Here is an 18,552-nt window from a genome sequence, read left to right on the forward strand (position 1 = left end):
TGGGGAGGTATTAAAATTAAATAATAAATTTAAGTAAAAAATGGAAATAGGATTTTATTTCATTCTATTTTCTTATTATAGACAACGAAAAAAATCTCTCTAAAATGCGTCAACTAATAGAATTCGTAAATAAAAATATGCGTCCTTTTTGTAGAATGGAGAATGCCAAATTTTTCACCGTCTTCGTTGCGTGCTCTGAGAGAGCCTGAAAAAAGTACAGTTAATTACCTGATCTGCAACATCTGATGCAACACCTAATAATGTAAAACATCAAATAATAAAATTGGTTGTTGTATTAACGTTGTCATTCCATTTGTAACTTTTCGACGTACTTATATTAGATCCAATAAATACTATACTCTGTATTTTGACAACTTCGACTCGCAGTACTTCATGTGATTTTCGCAAAATTCTCCTACAAAGCATCATTTTAGAAGCACGACGTCTACGATTATGATATCCTTCATCGGATTTCACTATAAGTAATCAAATAAAAAAGATCTTCAAAGAAACTTGTATCAAGGTTGCTCAAAATCTTGAAAATATTTCGCACTTTTATTAATAAAATTGTACCGACTTTTTGATTTGCTTCATGAAAGAAACATAACATTTACTTTTAGGCAAAAAATGTTTTTTTCTATTCAAAAATCATAATAAGCTATTTACATAGGCTTAAAAGTGATATAGTTAATTACAATTCAAAATTCATTGCAAAGGAAAATTATGTGTTTGCGTTTTTTGTTTTTTTTTTCAGTAAAAATCTTCCTTAATACTTTTGTCTTTGTTGGGAAAAGTATCAATAAAAGAAATATTTCAGATCAATTTTCCATTTTTAATTTACACAAAGTCAGCACTTTATCTGAATTTGCTGCAAACATTCAACACCCAGTAGGCTGTAGAAAACTCCAAGGGAATTTTATGGTACCGGGTTTTTGGATCAAAACCCCAAAAAGGTTTCGGGTGCTTGGGCAAACTTTTATTTCACCGGCTGCGCAAACCAAATCTTCCCTTAATCTGATACTTTGGAGCAACTCTAGTTTAGTAAAAATTCTTCGATTTTTTCCAGAGGTAAGTATTTTTACCCTGATTCCGGGAAACTATTTTTTCTTGGGGGACAGACCTGGGACCACGATTTTTAACCCGAAAGTCCAAGTTTGCGGTGTAGGACATACCCTGAGGAGAAAACCTCAAGCCCCGGCCGAAGGCCGGCGGCTTACAAAAAGTATCAAATTTGGAAAACTTTGGTTCGCGTTAGCCGGTGTGGTACATACCCAGAGAAGAAAATCTCGAGCCCCGGCTACTTACAACAACTGTTAAATTTTTAACCAGAAGAGAATATGTATCTCTGGACCCGAAAAATGTATTAGCACATATTGTAGCATTTTGGAATTGAGTTATGGCGAATGGAAAGACCCATATCTCTGGACCCGAAAAAGGTATTAGCACAAATTGTAGGATTTTGGAAAGGTAAGAGTGTCAGCTATATCAACTCTGTTGACCCCTATAATGGGACCTTTTTCGACTTTTCGAGTTTTTATAAAAAATCCGGGTCAAAAAAATCGATAATTTGACTATAACTTCCAAACCGTGACCACTTGTTGGATAGGTATTTTCTTAACCGGGTCCGGGTCTTGAACACGGACTTTCGGGTCCAAAATCGGGAGTCCCGGGATCGTCTTCCAAGAAAAAGTAGTTTTCCGGAATCAAGGTTGTATGACAGAAGGTTTTATTTATTTTTGCGCCCGAATTAGTAAATATAACGCACTATAGGTTTCGAATTTAATTACAAGTTTATTTGCTTCAATATGTTTGCCGGTCATATGTCAACTAAACTTATCTATTTTCCAATCCCTTCTTAAGGGCTACAAAAAAAGGGGGGACAAAACAAAATCTGAAACTTCAAAACAAACGACGATTAATCGTGAAATACGAAATTCGCACAAAACAAAATGTAAACAAAACAAAGGGCCACAGTTATAAATATGTATGTTACTATACATACATACAAAACTGACAAACAACAGTGTTGTTGTTGTTATCCACAACTCAAAACCTACGAAGAAGACAAATGCCTAAACGACTGTAGGCATTGTTGTTATTGTCTCTATTTGAGACGCATATAACAGAAAACGAAACAACGATAACAATACACACATTAGGTTGTGACGAATAAATTTGGGAATTATGGAACAGTAGTGTGGGTCGACAAAAATAAGAATATATAAAATTAATATTAAATTAAACAATACAATGAAATGAACGACCCAACACTTCGAAGTAATTAAACTATACCTTTTTGAGACACATAATAAAGTTGATTGTTGACAAATCCGAAACAAGTGCCAAATGTGTTGCTTTAGAACTGAAGCAAACAAAAACAGCGATGTATTTTTTTATGGTGACTTTCCACAAAAATCAACTCTAGTGAATAGGAATGGACGATGAGCTCGAAAACGATCAACAGGCAAATTACCCATAATTTGCCCCAACAATTTTGGCTTGTAATGAAAGCAGTGAACGCAATTTCGAACTACTTTCCGAACAACTTTTTCCCACATTGTTCCGATGAACTTAAGCTGTTCACCTCAGCTAAATAATCGATATCTAAACGTGGTATTTCTATGGGCACAAAAACACCTATGCCGTTTAGAACTCTCCCGATATCTTTAGTCGCATAGCACACGCCCAAGGCGTCTATGCAATCCGAGTATGTAATTTTTTTCATACGACGAAGTTCCCTCTCGTTATCTAAATATTCCTTTCTTGCTTCTGTAAAGGAACGACCTAATTCGGTACATTTTCCCTAGCTTCTTCAGTTACACCACACAGAACAATTATTTCCATTTCTAAATAAAGTGACACAATATAGTCTAAGTCTACAAAATTCATATTGGCTAAATATATGTGCACTCAAAAAATAAACGAATAAACTAATCACTTTTAACTACTCGTCTATTGCGTTAGTATTTATATAGATATAGATCGACAGAATCTTTCACTGCTACCTATCATGTCTCCTTTTACACAACTAAAAGATCTAATACTATCTTTGCTTTAACAGTGCATCTTTTACGTCGCTACAGCAAATAAGCCTAACACACTTCACTTCTACGAAAATGCGCGCCTATCACGTTATTTATTTCGCATAAACTAATATTTTCTCGGACACTGAAAATATAGCCTATCGAATCACTTCCTTCACTAACTACACGCGATACTATCACGTGGGGGTCACCAAATGATGAGGTCGACTCCTAACCTCATCACAAGCGATGTAACTAACGAAAGAGAAAACGCCGCGAAATTATGTTTCTCGTTCCTTGGCTGGAAGGGAACTCAATTTATTTAAGACATATTCTTAACACTAAAGCTTACATCTAATACATTAACACATGCATTTTATTTAATAATGCACGGTGTGCTTTAACGTACACATTATGCTAGGAACACAATTGGAGCGAACGACGAATTTCGCCCTACGTGGCGACAAAATGAGCCGCGTAAATTCGCAGTATAGAACACAATACCGACGAAATTATAAAACAGCTGATGAAGTGGGTTACTTTTTGCTCATTTGTTGACTACAATGATCAGAGAATTGTAAAGTTTATTAAAATTGTTAAATAATGTATATTATAGTAAAGCTTATCTGCTTTTTCACTCAGGCGCAATATTTCTTTTTTGATACTTCTCCCAACAAAGACAAAAGTATTATGGATTTTTACTGAAAAAAAAAAAAAAAAAAAAAACGCAAACGCATAATTTTTTCTTGCATTCAATTTCTAATTGTAATTAACAGAACAGCGTTGGCTTGTTTGTTCGGGATACCATAGTATTTTGTTGTTGCAAATGGTCAGGCTTAATCCCTTTATTGATGTTTTTATAAAACAAAGTTTGTTTATTAGCGGCAAACGATGATAATGTTTACCAGGGGGCAATGATGGGAATGCCTAAGTAGGTTTTGGAAAGAGCAAAAACAAAACAGACAAAACCAACTTACATGGTTATGCTACTTCGTTCATATAAAACGAAAGCATAACAAGTTGAGAAAGATGAAAATGTTTAGAAGTGCGGTTGTAAGAATTAGAAGATTTACCAAAAGAATTTTGCTTTAATGTAATTCTCTGATTCCTCTTATATTGGGCTTACGCACTTGTGACTTGGGTAAACAATTGTCATAGAATTGTTTTTAAATAACTTCTGTTATTTTTAAAATAACTTCTGAGAAGAAAATCACAGACAAAAAACAAGGGAACTGATAAGGATTGGTTGCTCTTTCCAAAAACTAGGTATTCCCTGCCTATCATCGGTAAACATTATCATCGTTTCCCACTAATAAACAAACTGCGTTTTTATAAAAACAACAATAAAGGGATAGAGCCTGGCCATTTTGCAACAACAAAATACAATGATATCCCGAACAAACAAGCCAACACTGTTTTGTTATTACAATTCAAAATTGATTGCAAGAAAAAATTATGTGTTTGCGTTTTTTGTTTTTGTTTTCGTTAAAAATCCTTAATACTTTTGTCTTTGTTGGGAGAAGTATCAAAAAGAAATATTCCAGATCAATTTTTCATTTAAATTTCAACAAAAAATAATGAATTATTTAAAATAAATCTCGCTTTTATTATATTCAATTTAACAAAAATTTATCTTATTAATTGATTTCGTAAAACGTATAAGGCATAACAACGATTTTGTTTAGAGTGTAACATATTCTCAGCCCAAGTGATTACCAGTTACTAAAGTTTCAAAGATTGTACTATCGTTTTTAATTGCTCATATTGGAGCTATTTTCAAAAAGCAACTGAAATATAAAGTCTTGTAAAGGTAAATTTGCGTGAGTTTCACAGTAATTTTTTATTGTAATTTTGGCCTTATTGCATAGGTATTTCGAGGGTCTACAAACGGAATGACAAAGGTTATAGCATGATGTAGGATATTCGAAGTAATATTGGTAGTAATATGAATAAAATGCATTTTTTAACTCACCACTCCTTGAAATTGGTTAATCAAAAGATGCGCTGTTGTTTTTCACCACACAGTTTTCGTGCTCATGTTTCTTTATAGATTTGAAACCTATAATATAAAAAAGGGTGGTGGAAAGTTAAACAACGCATTAAATTCATATAACTACCAATATTATTTCGAATACCCTCCATCATGCTATAACCATGTCATTCCGTTTGTAGTTCCTCGAAATACCAATAAAAGACCTCACATTTCTCAGTTCAATCTGACACTTAGCTACGCACAAAATCTGCAAATTGGAGAAACAAGAATGGCAACCATTAAAGTGTTTTCGGGTACTTCGCATCCACATCTGGCTCAAAGGATTGTCGACCGTTTGGGTATCGATTTGGGCAAAGTGGTCACCAATAAATTCAGCAACTTGGAAACATGTGTCGAAATTGGTGAGTCTGTGCGCGGTGAAGATGTGTACATTGTACAATCTGGTTCCGGTGAGATTAATGACAACTTGATGGAATTACTGATCATGATCAATGCCTGCAAGATCGCATCAGCATCCCGTGTAACAGCTGTGATTCCTTGTTTCCCATATGCTCGCCAAGATAAAAAAGATATGAGTCGCGCCCCAATTTCCGCGAAATTGGTTGCAAATATGCTATCAGTGGCCGGAGCAGATCACATTATTACTATGGACTTGCATGCATCTCAAATTCAAGGTTTCTTTGATATTCCCGTGGACAATATTTTTGCTGAACCAGCCGTTCTAAAATGGATCAAAGAAAATATTACAGAATGGAAGAATTCCATTATTGTCTCACCTGATGCTGGTGGGGCTAAACGTGTGACGTCCATCGCTGATCGTTCGAACGTTGAATTCGCACTGATTCACAAAGAACGCAAGAAGGCCAATGAAGTTGCTTCGATGGTGCTTGTCGGTGATGTCAAAGATAAAATTGCTGTATTGGTCGATGATATGGCCGATACATGCGGTACAATTGTTCATGCTGCCGATCGTTTGGTGGAAGCAGGTGCTACAAAGGTTTATGCTATTTTGACACATGGTATCTTTTCTGGACCAGCGATTTCTCGCATAAACAATGCCTGCTTTGAGGCTGTGGTTGTTACAAATACTATTCCCCAGGATGGCCATATGAGAGATTGTCGCAAAATACAGTGCATTGATGTCTCTATGATGTTTGCCGAAGCCGTTAGAAGAACACATAACGGCGAAAGTGTTTCTTATCTCTTCTCAAATGTTCCATATTTATAAATATGTTAAATGTTTTATATTAATCATAATACTTTATACATAAATACTACTGTTCATACTATTTTTGTACAATCTTCTTTTTTTTCATACAACAATTTTAATAGAATAACAAAAATAAATTTTGGTTTCCCATTTGACATTGTCGTTAGACGATTATGTATTTCTTAAATGAAATGTTTTTAATTATAAAAAATATGATATTTTTATATATTAAATGAAATATAAATTCTTGATAACGATCTTTTTATTTTAATGGTTGCTTACTTCATGGGGAGGTATTAAAATTAAATAATAAATTTAAGTAAAAAATGGAAATAGGATTTTATTTCATTCTATTTTCTTATTATAGACAACGAAAAAAATCTCTCTAAAATGCGTCAACTAATAGAATTCGTAAATAAAAATATGCGTCCTTTTTGTAGAATGGAGAATGCCAAATTTTTCACCGTCTTCGTTGCGTGCTCTGAGAGAGCCTGAAAAAAGTACAGTTAATTATCTGATCTGCAACATCTGATGCAACACCTAATAATGTAAAACATCAAATAATAAAATTGGTTGTTGTATTAACGTTGTCATTCCATTTGTAACTTTTCGACGTACTTATATTAGATCCAATAAATACTATACTCTGTATTTTGACAACTTCGACTCGCAGTACTTCATGTGATTTTCGCAAAATTCTCCTACAAAGCATCATTTTAGAAGCACGACGTCTACGATTATGATATCCTTCATCGGATTTCACTATAAGTAATCAAATAAAAAAGATCTTCAAAGAAACTTGTATCAAGGTTGCTCAAAATCTTGAAAATATTTCGCACTTTTATTAATAAAATTGTACCGACTTTTTTGATTTGCTTCATGAAAGAAACATAACATTTACTTTTAGGCAAAAAATGTTTTTTTCTATTCAAAAATCATAATAAGCTATTTACATAGGCTTAAGAGTGATATAGTTAATTACAATTCAAAATTCATTGCAAAGGAAAATTATGTGTTTGCGTTTTTTGTTTTTTTTTTTTTCAGTAAAAATCTTCCTTAATACTTTTGTCTTTGTTGGGAAAAGTATCAATAAAAGAAATATTTCAGATCAATTTTCCATTTTTAATTTACACAAAGTCAGCACTTTATCTGAATTTGCTGCAAACATTCAACACCCAGTAGGCTGTAGAAAACTCCAAGGGAATTTTATGGTACCGGGTTTTTGGATCAAAACCCCAAAAAGGTTTCGGGTGCTTGGGTAAACTTTTATTTCACCGGCTGCGCAAACCAAATCTTCCCTTAATCTGATACTTTGGAGCAACTCTAGTTTAGTAAAAATTCTTCGATTTTTTCCAGAGGTAAGTATTTTTACCCTGATTCCGGGAAACTATTTTTTCTTGGGGGACACACCTGGGACCACGATTTTTAACCCGAAAGTCCAAGTTTGCGGTGTAGGACATACCCTGAGGAGAAAACCTCAAGCCCCGGCCGAAGGCCGGCGGCTTACAAAAAGTATCAAATTTGGAAAACTTTGGTTCGCGTTAGCCGGTGTGGTACATACCCAGAGAAGAAAATCTCGAGCCCCGGACGAGGGCCGGCTACTTACAACAACTGTTAAATTTTTAACCAGAAGAGAATATGTATCTCTGGACCCGAAAAATGTATTAGCACAAATTGTAGCATTTTGGAATTGAGTTATGGCGAATGGAAAGACCCATATCTCTGGACCCGAAAAAGGTATTAGCACAAATTGTAGGATTTTGGAAAGGTAAGAGTGTCAGCTATATCAACTCTGTTGACCCCTATAATGGGACCTTTTTCGACTTTTCGAGTTTTTATAAAAATCCGGGTCAAAAAAATCGATAATTTGACTATAACTTCCAAACCGTGACCACTTGTTGGATAGGTATTTTCTTAACCGGGTCCGGGTCTTGAACAAGGACTTTCGGGTCCAAAATCGGGAGTCCCGGGATCGTCTTCCAAGAAAAAGTAGTTTTCCGGAATCAAGGTTGTATGACAGAAGGTTTTATTTATTTTTGCGCCCGAATTAGTAAATATAACGCACTATAGGTTTCGAATTTAATTACAAGTTTATTTTGCTTCAATATGTTTGCCGGTCATATGTCAACTAAACTTATCTATTTTCCAATCCCTTCTTAAGGGCTACAAAAAAGGGGGGACAAAACAAAATCTGAAACTTCAAAACAAACGACGATTAATCGTGAAATACGAAATTCGCACAAAACAAAATGTAAACAAAACAAAGGGCCACAGTTATAAATATGTATGTTACTATACATACATACAAAACTGACAAACAACAGTGTTGTTGTTGTTATCCACAACTCAAAACCTACGAAGAAGACAAATGCCTAAACGACTGTAGGCATTGTTGTTATTGTCTCTATTTGAGACGCATATAACAGAAAACGAAACAACGATAACAATACACACATTAGGTTGTGACGAATAAATTTGGGAATTATGGAACAGTAGTGTGGGTCGACAAAAATAAGAATATATAAAATTAATATTAAATTAAACAATACAATGAAATGAACGACCCAACACTTCGAAGTAATTAAACTATACCTTTTTGAGACACATAATGAAGTTGATTGTTGACAAATCCGAAACAAGTGCCAAATGTGTTGCTTTAGAACTGAAGCAAACAAAAACAGCGATGTATTTTTTTATGGTGACTTTCCACAAAAATCAACTCTAGTGAATAGGAATGGACGATGAGCTCGAAAACGATCAACAGGCAAATTACCCATAATTTGCCCCAACAATTTTGGCTTGTAATGAAAGCAGTGAACGCAATATCGAACTACTTTCCGAACAACTTTTTCCCACATTGTTCCGATGAACTTAAGCTGTTCACCTCAGCTAAATAATCGATATCTAAACGTGGTATTTCTATGGGCACAAAAACACCTATGCCGTTTAGAACTCTCCCGATATCTTTAGTCGCATAGCACACGCCCAAGGCGTCTATGCAATCCGAGTATGTAATTTTTTTCATACGACGAAGTTCCCTCTCGTTATCTAAATATTCCTTTCTTGCTTCTGTAAAGGAACGACCTAATTCGGTACATTTTCCCTAGCTTCTTCAGTTACACCACACAGAACAATTATTTCCATTTCTAAATAAAGTGACACAATATAGTCTAAGTCTACAAAATTCATATTGGCTAAATATATGTGCACTCAAAAAATAAACGAATAAACTAATCACTTTTAACTACTCGTCTATTGCGTTAGTATTTATATAGATATAGATCGACAGAATCTTTCACTGCTACCTATCATGTCTCCTTTTACACAACTAAAAGATCTAATACTATCTTTGCTTTAACAGTGCATCTTTTACGTCGCTACAGCAAATAAGCCTAACACACTTCACTTCTACGAAAATGCGCGCCTATCACGTTATTTATTTCGCATAAACTAATATTTTCTCGGACACTGAAAATATAGCCTATCGAATCACTTCCTTCACTAACTACACGCGATACTATCACGTCGGGGTCACCAAATGATGAGGTCGACTCCTAACCTCATCACAAGCGATGTAACTAACGAAAGAGAAAACGTTCCTTGGCTGGAAGGGAACTCAATTTATTTACAACATATTCTTAACACTAAAGCTTACATCTAATACATTAACACAAGCATTTTATTTAATAATGCACGGTGTGCTTTAACGTACACATTATGCTAGGAACACAATTGGAGCGAACGACGAATTTCGCCCTACGTGGCGACAAAATGAGCCGCGTAAATTCGCCGTATAGAACACAATACCGACGAAATTATAAAACAGCTGATGAAGTGGGTTACTTTTTGCTCATTTGTTGACTACAATGATCAGAGAATTGTAAAGTTTATTAAAATTGTTAAAATAATGTATATTATAGTAAAAGCTTATCTGCTTTTTCACTCAGGCGCAATATTTCTTTTTGATACTTCTCCCAACAAAGACAAAAGTATTATGGATTTTTACTGAAAAAAAAAAAAAAAAAAAAGAGCAAAAACAAAACAGACAAAACCAACTTACATGGTTATGCTACTTCGTTCATATAAAACGAAAGCATAACAAGTTGAGAAAGATGAAAATGTTTAGAAGTGCGGTTGTAAGAATTAGAAGATTTACCAAAAGAATTTTGCTTTAATGTAATTCTCTGATTCCTCTTATATTGGGCTTACGCACTTGTCACTTGGGTAAACAATTGTCATAGAATGGTTTTAAATAACTTCTGTTATTTTTAAAATAACTTCTGAGAAGAAAATCACAGACAAAAAACAAGGGAACTGATAAGGATTGGTTGCTCTTTCCAAAAACTAGGTATTCCCTGCCTATCATCGGTAAACATTATCATCGTTTCCCACTAATAAACAAACTGCGTTTTTATAAAAACAACAATAAAGGGATAGAGCCTGGCCATTTTGCAACAACAAAATACAATGATATCCCGAACAAACAAGCCAACACTGTTTTGTTATTACAATTCAAAATTGATTGCAAGAAAAAATTATGTGTTTGCGTTTTTTGTTTTTGTTTTCGTTAAAAATCCTTAATACTTTTGTCTTTGTTGGGAGAAGTATCAAAAAAGAAATATTCCAGATCAATTTTTCATTTAAATTTCAACAAAAAATAATGAATTATTTAAAATAAATCTCGCTTTTATTATATTCAATTTAACAAAAATTTATCTTATTAATTGATTTCGTAAAACGTATAAGGCATAACAACGATTTTGTTTAGAGTGTAACATATTCTCAGCCCAAGTGATTACCAGTTACTAAAGTTTCAAAGATTGTACTATCGTTTTTAATTGCTCATATTGGAGCTATTTTCAAAAAGCAACTGAAATATAAAGTCTTGTAAAGGTAAATTTGCGTGAGTTTCACAGTAATTTTTTATTGTAATTTTGGCCTTATTGCATAGGTATTTCGAGGGTCTACAAACGGAATGACAAAGGTTATTGCATGATATAGGATATTCGAAGTAATATTGGTAGTAATATGAATAAAATGCATTTTTTAACTCACCACTCCTTGAAATTGGTTAATCAAAAGATGCGCTGTTGTTTTTCACCACACAGTTTTCGTGCTCATGTTTCTTTATAGATTTGAAACCCATAATATAAAAAAGGGTGGTGGAAAGTTAAACAACGCATTAAATTCATATAACTACCAATATTATTTCGAATACCCTCCATCATGCTATAACCATGTCATTCCGTTTGTAGTTCCTCGAAATACCAATAAAAGACCTCACATTTCTCAGTTCAATCTGACACTTAGCTACGCACAAAATCTGCAAATTGGAGAAACAAGAATGGCAACCATTAAAGTGTTTTCGGGTACTTCGCATCCACATCTGGCTCAAAGGATTGTCGACCGTTTGGGTATCGATTTGGGCAAAGTGGTCACCAATAAATTCAGCAACTTGGAAACATGTGTCGAAATTGGTGAGTCTGTGCGCGGTGAAGATGTGTACATTGTACAATCTGGTTCCGGTGAGATTAATGACAACTTGATGGAATTACTGATCATGATCAATGCCTGCAAGATCGCATCAGCATCCCGTGTAACAGCTGTGATTCCTTGTTTCCCATATGCTCGCCAAGATAAGAAAGATATGAGTCGCTCCCCAATTTCCGCGAAATTGGTTACAAATATGCTATCAGTGGCCGGAGCAGATCACATTATTACTATGGACTTGCATGCATCTCAAATTCAAGGTTTCTTTGATATTCCCGTGGACAATCTTTTTGCTGAACCAGCCGTTCTAAAATGGATCAAAGAAAATATTACAGAATGGAAGAATTCCATTATTGTCTCACCTGATGCTGGTGGGGCTAAACGTGTGACGTCCATCGCTGATCGTTTGAACGTTGAATTCGCACTGATTCACAAAGAACGCAAGAAGGCCAATGAAGTTGCTTCGATGGTGCTTGTCTGTGATGTCAAAGATAAAATTGCTGTATTGGTCGATGATATGGCCGATACATGCGGTACAATTGTTCATGCTGCCGATCGTTTGGTGGAAGCAGGTGCTACAAAGGTTTATGCTATTTTGACACATGGTATCTTTTCTGGACCAGCGATTTCTCGCATAAACAATGCCTGCTTTGAGGCTGTGGTTGTTACAAATACTATTCCCCAGGATGGCCATATGAGAGATTGTCGCAAAACACAGTGCATTGATGTCTCTATGATGTTTGCCGAAGCCGTTAGAAGAACACATAACGGCGAAAGTGTTTATTATCTCTTCTCAAATGTTCCATATTTATAAATATGTTAAATGTTTTATATTAATCATAATACTTTATACATAAATACTACTGTTCATACTATTTTTGTACAATCTTCTTTTTTTTCATATAACAATTTTAATAGAATAACAAAAATAAATTTTGGTTTCCCATTTGACATTGTCGTTAGACGATTATGTATTTCTTAAATGAAATGTTTTTAATTATAAAAAATATGATATTTTTATATATTAAATGAAATATAAATTCTTGATAACGATCTTTTTATTTTAATGGTTGCTTACTTCATGGGGAGGTATTAAAATTAAATAATAAATTTAAGTAAAAAATGGAAATAGGATTTTATTTCATTCTATTTTCTTATTATAGACAACGAAAAAAATCTCTCTAAAATGCGTCAACTAATAGAATTCGTAAATAAAAATATGCGTCCTTTTTGTAGAATGGAGAATGCCAAATTTTTCACCGTCTTCGTTGCGTGCTCTGAGAGAGCCTGAAAAAAGTACAGTTAATTATCTGATCTGCAACATCTGATGCAACACCTAATAATGTAAAACATCAAATAATAAAATTGGTTGTTGTATTAACGTTGTCATTCCATTTGTAACTTTTCGACGTACTTATATTAGATCCAATAAATACTATACTCTGTATTTTGACAACTTCGACTCGCAGTACTTCATGTGATTTTCGCAAAATTCTCCTACAAAGCATCATTTTAGAAGCACGACGTCTACGATTATGATATCCTTCATCGGATTTCACTATAAGTAATCAAATAAAAAAGATCTTCAAAGAAACTTGTATCAAGGTTGCTCAAAATCTTGAAAATATTTCGCACTTTTATTAATAAAATTGTACCGACTTTTTTGATTTGCTTCATGAAAGAAACATAACATTTACTTTTAGGCAAAAAATGTTTTTTTCTATTCAAAAATCATAATAAGCTATGTCCTTTTTTGTTATTTTCCAGGAATAAACCTAAACTCGGCTGGCTCCCAAATGACAAGACTGGCAGGATTTCGGCAAAATAAAAAGCTGCGTTTATTTGGTTTGTTTGTTTACAAATAGTGAGTTTAGTTGTCGTTGTTTATTCTCTGTAAGAATTTTAAAAATTTAACAAAAATTAAGTTTACAAATAAAATAACAATATTTAATTTAAAAACAATAAAAATTAACACGACTTACTTATTTTTGGGTTCTAACAAAAAAGGGAATAAACAATGGCCATAAGGGCCTATTTATATAAAAGTGACATTAAGCAAAACAACAAAAATAAACAAAATGAAGATGTTGGCTTAAATTTAGTTTCGTCTCCCTCTTCGCTTGGGATATTTCGGCCATTTATAACAGTGGTATTTCAAATTTGGCTACACTTTTTTAGCTTTGGTAATTGCAGGGTTACCATCTCTAACATCCCCACCCCCGTGAACTGACCCAGAGGGGGAGGCTTCACCAACTCCGTCTCCAGCCGCTTCCACGTCCAAAATGGCAAGTTTGGACACAGGTCTGTGGTATACACCGGCACTCGTTCTCACCTTGGCTGATCGTGCCACTCCGTCTTTGCCCCTGAATACTTCGATGACTCGTCCACGTCTCCATTGCCCGTTTCAGCCTACGATATTTTGAAAATCTATTAATATCTGGAATACAAAAACATACCTGGCAAGCCACCAAAACTTTGTATTTGTTTCTTAGCTCTGTTTTGCTGTGATCCACACATGTTCCAATTTGTTCCTCGTCCGGCCAATACTTCTCTTCTTTTCTCAGGAATTCTGGCCCATTTTTCCAACGTCCTTCTGGCTGGTACTTCTTGGGTCCTTTAGCACGGGTCCCTTCGTCAGCTGGGTTTTCCGCTCCTGGACACCACCGCCACTGCTCCATACGGCTGCTTTCCAGAATCTCCGACACTCTATTTGCCACATATTGTTTGTATGTACGGTGTTCTGAACGGATCCAACTTATCACTGTTGAGGAATCTGACCAAAAATAAATGTTATTAATATTCTTCAAATGATTTTCCAAAATTTTTTCCTTCATTCGCACTCCAATTACTGCTGCTTGCAACTCAAGCTTAGGTATAGTATGGTATCTTGTTGGGGCACAGCTCGTCTTGCCCATAACGAACACAACACTTACACCACAATTTGTTACTATACGCCAGTATGCCACAGCAGCCATTGCATCTTCACTGGCATCCACAAACACATGCAAATCTACTATACCATTAAAAAATCCATTACTGTAACACCTCGGAACTTTGAAATCCTTTAATTTAGGCAATTCCTCCAGCCAGGTCTTCCAGCGGCTATAAATCGCGGGCGGCAACTCCTCGTCCCACTTTATACCACTTTTCCACACATTTTGCATAATTATCTTCGACGTCACCATAAAATCACCAAGAAACCCGAATGGATCGAATACGGACATATTTAAAGACAACATTTCGCGTTTCGTTGGCACTTTTTGCAATTTCAATATCTTTTCATCCACTTTGTGTAATTTTAATTCAAAACAAAAAACATCTGATTTTGGCAGCCAATGAATACCAAGTACCCGTTCCATTCCATCATCAAAAATTGAGTTGCCATCACTTTCATCAGAAATAGAGTTGCCAAACATACGTTGTAAAACAAGGGAATTAGACTTGATGTTGCGGAGATTAAATCCACCCTCTTTGTGAATTTTTATGACATCACGTACCACTTCAACTGCCTCACCTTCAGTCTGGAAACAGTCGACGTAATCGTCTACGTAATGACGATCGATGATTCCTTGTACTGCTCTTGGCGACTCATTTATAAACCTTCGGGCATTTAGGTTTTTTACATATTGGGCTATGGTGGGCGAACAAGTGGCTCCAAAAATCATCCGTTCCATTACATAAGTTTCTAAGGGTTGACTGGGATCCCCATTTCTCCATAGAAATCGCTGACTGTCCTGATCTTCTTTGGCGATTACAATTTGGTGGAACATCTCTTGTATATCTCCGCACACGGCTACAGGAAATTCCCTGAATTTAAAAAGAATAGAGATTAAAGAGTTATTTATGTCAGGTTCAGGTAATAAGGCTTTATTTAATGAAAATTGTTGAACTTCAGCAGCAGCATCGAAGACGATACGAATTCCATCTTTGTTGGGATTTTTAACGCCAAAATGTGGCAAATAAAACGTTCGGTCGCTCCTTCTTTCTCGTTCTGCTACTGAAAGTTTACGGCAATATCCTTTTTCCTCGTAGTCTCTTATCTTTTTGCAATATTGAGCTGCATATACACTGTCCTTTGCCATTTTTCGTTCCACACACTGCAATCGGTTGTACGACAAATTGTACGATTCTGGAATTGGAGAAAAATGTTCTTTCCACAAAAGCGGACACTGATATCGCCCATCGATTCTTTTCGTGTTTTCTCTCAATATTTTTAACGCTCGTTCATCATCTATGGACAGAATTGGTGTCACATTTACCTTGGTACCCAATGTCTCCACGTCGAAATATTGCCGCATCATGGTATGCATTTCCTTAAGCAAGTCACAATTTTCTTCCTCGAAACATTTCCTAACGTGTAAAGCCCGCTTAAGATTGGAACTCTTCTCGCCTGGGATCGGTCCATAAATTACGGCGCCTAATCTCGTTAGGGTAATGATTGGTCCAACATCAGTCATCATACGAGGAGCTTCCAAGGGAACTGTTAAAAATGAATGTTGCAAGCTTAATATTAGTTTAGGTTGAACATTCGAATAATCCCGGAATGGGATTTCGGCGATTTGGTCGATTTCACGGGATTTAATTAAATGATCCAGATGGCAACTCTGTATTGGCAATGACAGATTGGACGAAATGTAAACATTGGTTATCGGGTACTTGTTGTTGTACTCACCGACACCACTAATTGTCAAATTAATTTTTTCTGTTTTTCGTTTATGTTTTGGTTATTAAGCCACTGAATTTTTAAAATCTCCGGTTTCCCGTGTACTCCGAGTTCGCGAGCAACGTCCTCGTCCAGCATGGACACATTGGCGCCGTCGTCAATGAACGCGTACGTCGTTATTTGTTTGTGTGTTCCGTATAGCGTCACGGGCAAAATCTGGAACAGTACGTTTTCGGTGTAGTGGGCGGCATGACAATTTCTTCGTTGTGTTTGAGACGGCGGTGCGTCGGGAAGAGATGGGGTGTTCGTTCGTGGCTCCAAATCGTGTGTGGGTAATGTTCGGTTCGGTTCCTGGGATGGCGTCGCGAGTGTTTTGTGCAACAATTGGTGGTGTGATTTTTGGCAATCATTTATGCCACAACGACGCTTATAGTGGCAATTTTTAAGTTGGTGGCCTCTCTTTAAGCAACAAAAACAAGTTTTAATTTGTTTAATTTTATTCCATCGGTCATCGATGGTCATTTTTAAAAAGTGTGGACAGATTTTTATATTGTTGCACTCTCCCTGACAAATTGGACAGCTCGAACTGACAGCGACATATGCGTATTTTTTTTGTTGTGTTTGTGTGTGTCGGCGATTGGACGAGGTTGCTGAAATTGGCTGTGTGTCGTGGACCATATGTGCGAGACGGCGTAATATTCCCAACCAATCGCTGAAATCAACTATAGTGGCGGGGTGCTGGAGTTGCAGACATTTTTCGGCCCATTGCATTTGGCGGTTTATCGGCAGTTTGGACACTAGCTCACTCAGCAACGATGGATTGGATAGATGGTGTTCACCCTTGGCGTTTTTTAGGAAAGTGGCCATATTGGAGAGTTTGTTGGCAAAGTTGACAAGTGCATCCAAATTATCATCTGCCAGCGGTGGAATGGCTCGGACTTTTTCTACTTGGCTTCGGATAAGTTGCTCTGGTCGACCAAATGTTTCCTGCAGAATTTCCAAAATGGCGCTGACGTTGGCAGAACTCCCCAACATGGATTCCACTGTTTCCCTTGCTCGGCCCTTCAATGCGTCTCTCAAACGCATGATGTTATGGAGATTGGAGTAACCAAATTCGGTTGTGGTGCTCTCGTAGGCTTCGAAAAATGCCTGCCACTCCTCTGGAAGACCTGAAAAAATAGGCAAGGGATAAATTTTTTTATGTGCATTTCCGTTGGAGTTATTTGAAAGTGAATTTGGAAAAGACTCATCTGTGTTGATAGACAATGGCGGCAGTTGATGCACTTGAGTCTGCAACTGTTGACTTGTTGTTGGCGGTACTGTTTGTGGTGGCAAAACTACTGAATGTAATGGCAGATTCAATGGCGGCTGTGGCGGCAGACTCAATGGCGGCTGTGGTGGCAGATTCCTTTGTGGCTGTTGCGGCGTATTCAATGGCGGTTGTTGTGTCGTTTGATTTGAGAAAATTGGTGGTTGTGACGTCAGTGTAGGCAATGCTTGCTGCGACATTGTGTTTTGCAAAGAAGCAAACTGCTGTGACGTATTTAATAGTTGTGCTTGCATTTTTGCTTGTGCTGCTAAAAATTCGTCTTGCATTGCTTTCATCTGACGTTGCATCTGTTCCATTTCAAATTTCATAAGTTTTCTCATCTCGGCTAATTCATTTGCAGGATTTGGTGTTTTGGCTGGTGTATTTGAAGGCGGTTTTTGGAGCTGTAACTGAGAAGAAGAAGAAGAAGATTTAGAAGTATTGGCTGGCGGTGTATTGACGGCTGCGGCTGCAGCTGGCATTTGTTGCTGTTTTTGGTGGCTGCTGGTAGGCGTATCTCCTGTTGGTGAGCGAACGACAGACATATCGTAAGTGTCAGGGTTATATCGGGCTGGCGGAATTCCTTGAGTGCTGCGTCCACTGGTTCTTCTGGTTAGATCTTGGTTTTGTGGCATAAAACCGGCAGAATTTCTTGAATACAGGTAAGAATTATTTTTTTTTGTGACTTAAAGTGGTGACAGCTGTTTTTAAAAAATGTCCGTCCGTTTTAATGAACAGCAACAATAAACACGAATTCAACAAGACAATTGACGACAGAAATTAAATTGACATAAAACAAATAAACAAAGAATAAAGAATAAAGAATAAAGTTGTCCTTTTTTGTTATTTTCCAGGAATAAACCT

General features: G+C 36.1%; 3 protein-coding genes and 3 long non-coding RNA genes across 11 annotated transcripts; 2 read left to right on the forward strand and 4 right to left on the reverse strand.

Annotated features, from left to right (window-relative positions):
• Positions 1–28: 28 nt before the first annotated feature.
• On the reverse strand, positions 29–560 carry LOC131802566 (uncharacterized). The gene is made up of 2 exons (XR_009342263.1): positions 333–560; positions 29–254 (listed from the first exon to the last, which is right to left on the reverse strand). It is a non-coding gene; the product is annotated as an uncharacterized LOC131802566 (long non-coding RNA).
• Positions 561–4,641: 4,081 nt separating this feature from the next.
• LOC131802569 (ribose-phosphate pyrophosphokinase 1-like) lies at positions 4,642–6,381 on the forward strand. 3 transcript variants are annotated; one of them, XM_059122885.1, is made up of 2 exons: positions 4,642–4,843; positions 5,251–6,381. In XM_059122885.1, the coding sequence occupies exon 2, from the start codon at positions 5,285–5,287 to the stop codon at positions 6,242–6,244; it is 960 nt and encodes a 319-aa protein (XP_058978868.1). In that variant the 5' UTR covers positions 4,642–4,843; positions 5,251–5,284; the 3' UTR covers positions 6,245–6,381. The 3 variants fall into 3 exon arrangements, with proteins under 3 accessions (XP_058978868.1, XP_058978866.1, XP_058978867.1); XM_059122883.1 differs by having other exon boundaries at positions 4,642–4,833; positions 5,234–6,381; XM_059122884.1 differs by having other exon boundaries at positions 4,642–4,833.
• Positions 6,382–6,540: 159 nt separating this feature from the next.
• Positions 6,541–8,064, reverse strand: LOC131802570 (uncharacterized). 2 transcript variants are annotated; one of them, XR_009342267.1, is made up of 3 exons: positions 7,833–8,064; positions 6,845–6,988; positions 6,541–6,766 (listed from the first exon to the last, which is right to left on the reverse strand). It is a non-coding gene; the product is annotated as an uncharacterized LOC131802570 (long non-coding RNA). The 2 variants fall into 2 exon arrangements; XR_009342266.1 differs by lacking the exon at positions 7,833–8,064 and having other exon boundaries at positions 6,845–7,106.
• Positions 8,065–10,926: 2,862 nt separating this feature from the next.
• Positions 10,927–12,638, forward strand: LOC131802571 (ribose-phosphate pyrophosphokinase 1-like). Of its 3 annotated transcripts, none has more exons than XM_059122889.1 (2): positions 10,927–11,129; positions 11,537–12,638. In XM_059122889.1, the coding sequence occupies exon 2, from the start codon at positions 11,571–11,573 to the stop codon at positions 12,528–12,530; it is 960 nt and encodes a 319-aa protein (XP_058978872.1). In that variant the 5' UTR covers positions 10,927–11,129; positions 11,537–11,570; the 3' UTR covers positions 12,531–12,638. The 3 variants fall into 3 exon arrangements, with proteins under 3 accessions (XP_058978872.1, XP_058978870.1, XP_058978871.1); XM_059122887.1 differs by having other exon boundaries at positions 10,927–11,119; positions 11,520–12,638; XM_059122888.1 differs by having other exon boundaries at positions 10,927–11,119.
• Positions 12,639–12,826: 188 nt separating this feature from the next.
• Positions 12,827–13,401, reverse strand: LOC131802572 (uncharacterized). The gene is made up of 2 exons (XR_009342269.1): positions 13,131–13,401; positions 12,827–13,052 (listed from the first exon to the last, which is right to left on the reverse strand). It is a non-coding gene; the product is annotated as an uncharacterized LOC131802572 (long non-coding RNA).
• Positions 13,402–13,530: 129 nt separating this feature from the next.
• On the reverse strand, positions 13,531–18,233 carry LOC105261685 (uncharacterized). The gene is made up of 4 exons (XM_059122856.1): positions 17,055–18,233; positions 16,453–16,838; positions 14,185–16,396; positions 13,531–14,125 (listed from the first exon to the last, which is right to left on the reverse strand). The coding sequence occupies exons 1-4, from the start codon at positions 18,231–18,233 to the stop codon at positions 14,045–14,047; spliced, it is 3,858 nt and encodes a 1,285-aa protein (XP_058978839.1). The 3' UTR covers positions 13,531–14,044.
• Between the last annotated feature and the right edge of the window lie 319 nt (positions 18,234–18,552).

This window comes from Musca domestica, unplaced genomic scaffold (assembly GCF_030504385.1).
Source record: "Musca domestica strain aabys unplaced genomic scaffold, Musca_domestica.polishedcontigs.V.1.1 210, whole genome shotgun sequence".
NCBI classification, from domain to species: domain Eukaryota; kingdom Metazoa; phylum Arthropoda; class Insecta; order Diptera; family Muscidae; genus Musca; species Musca domestica.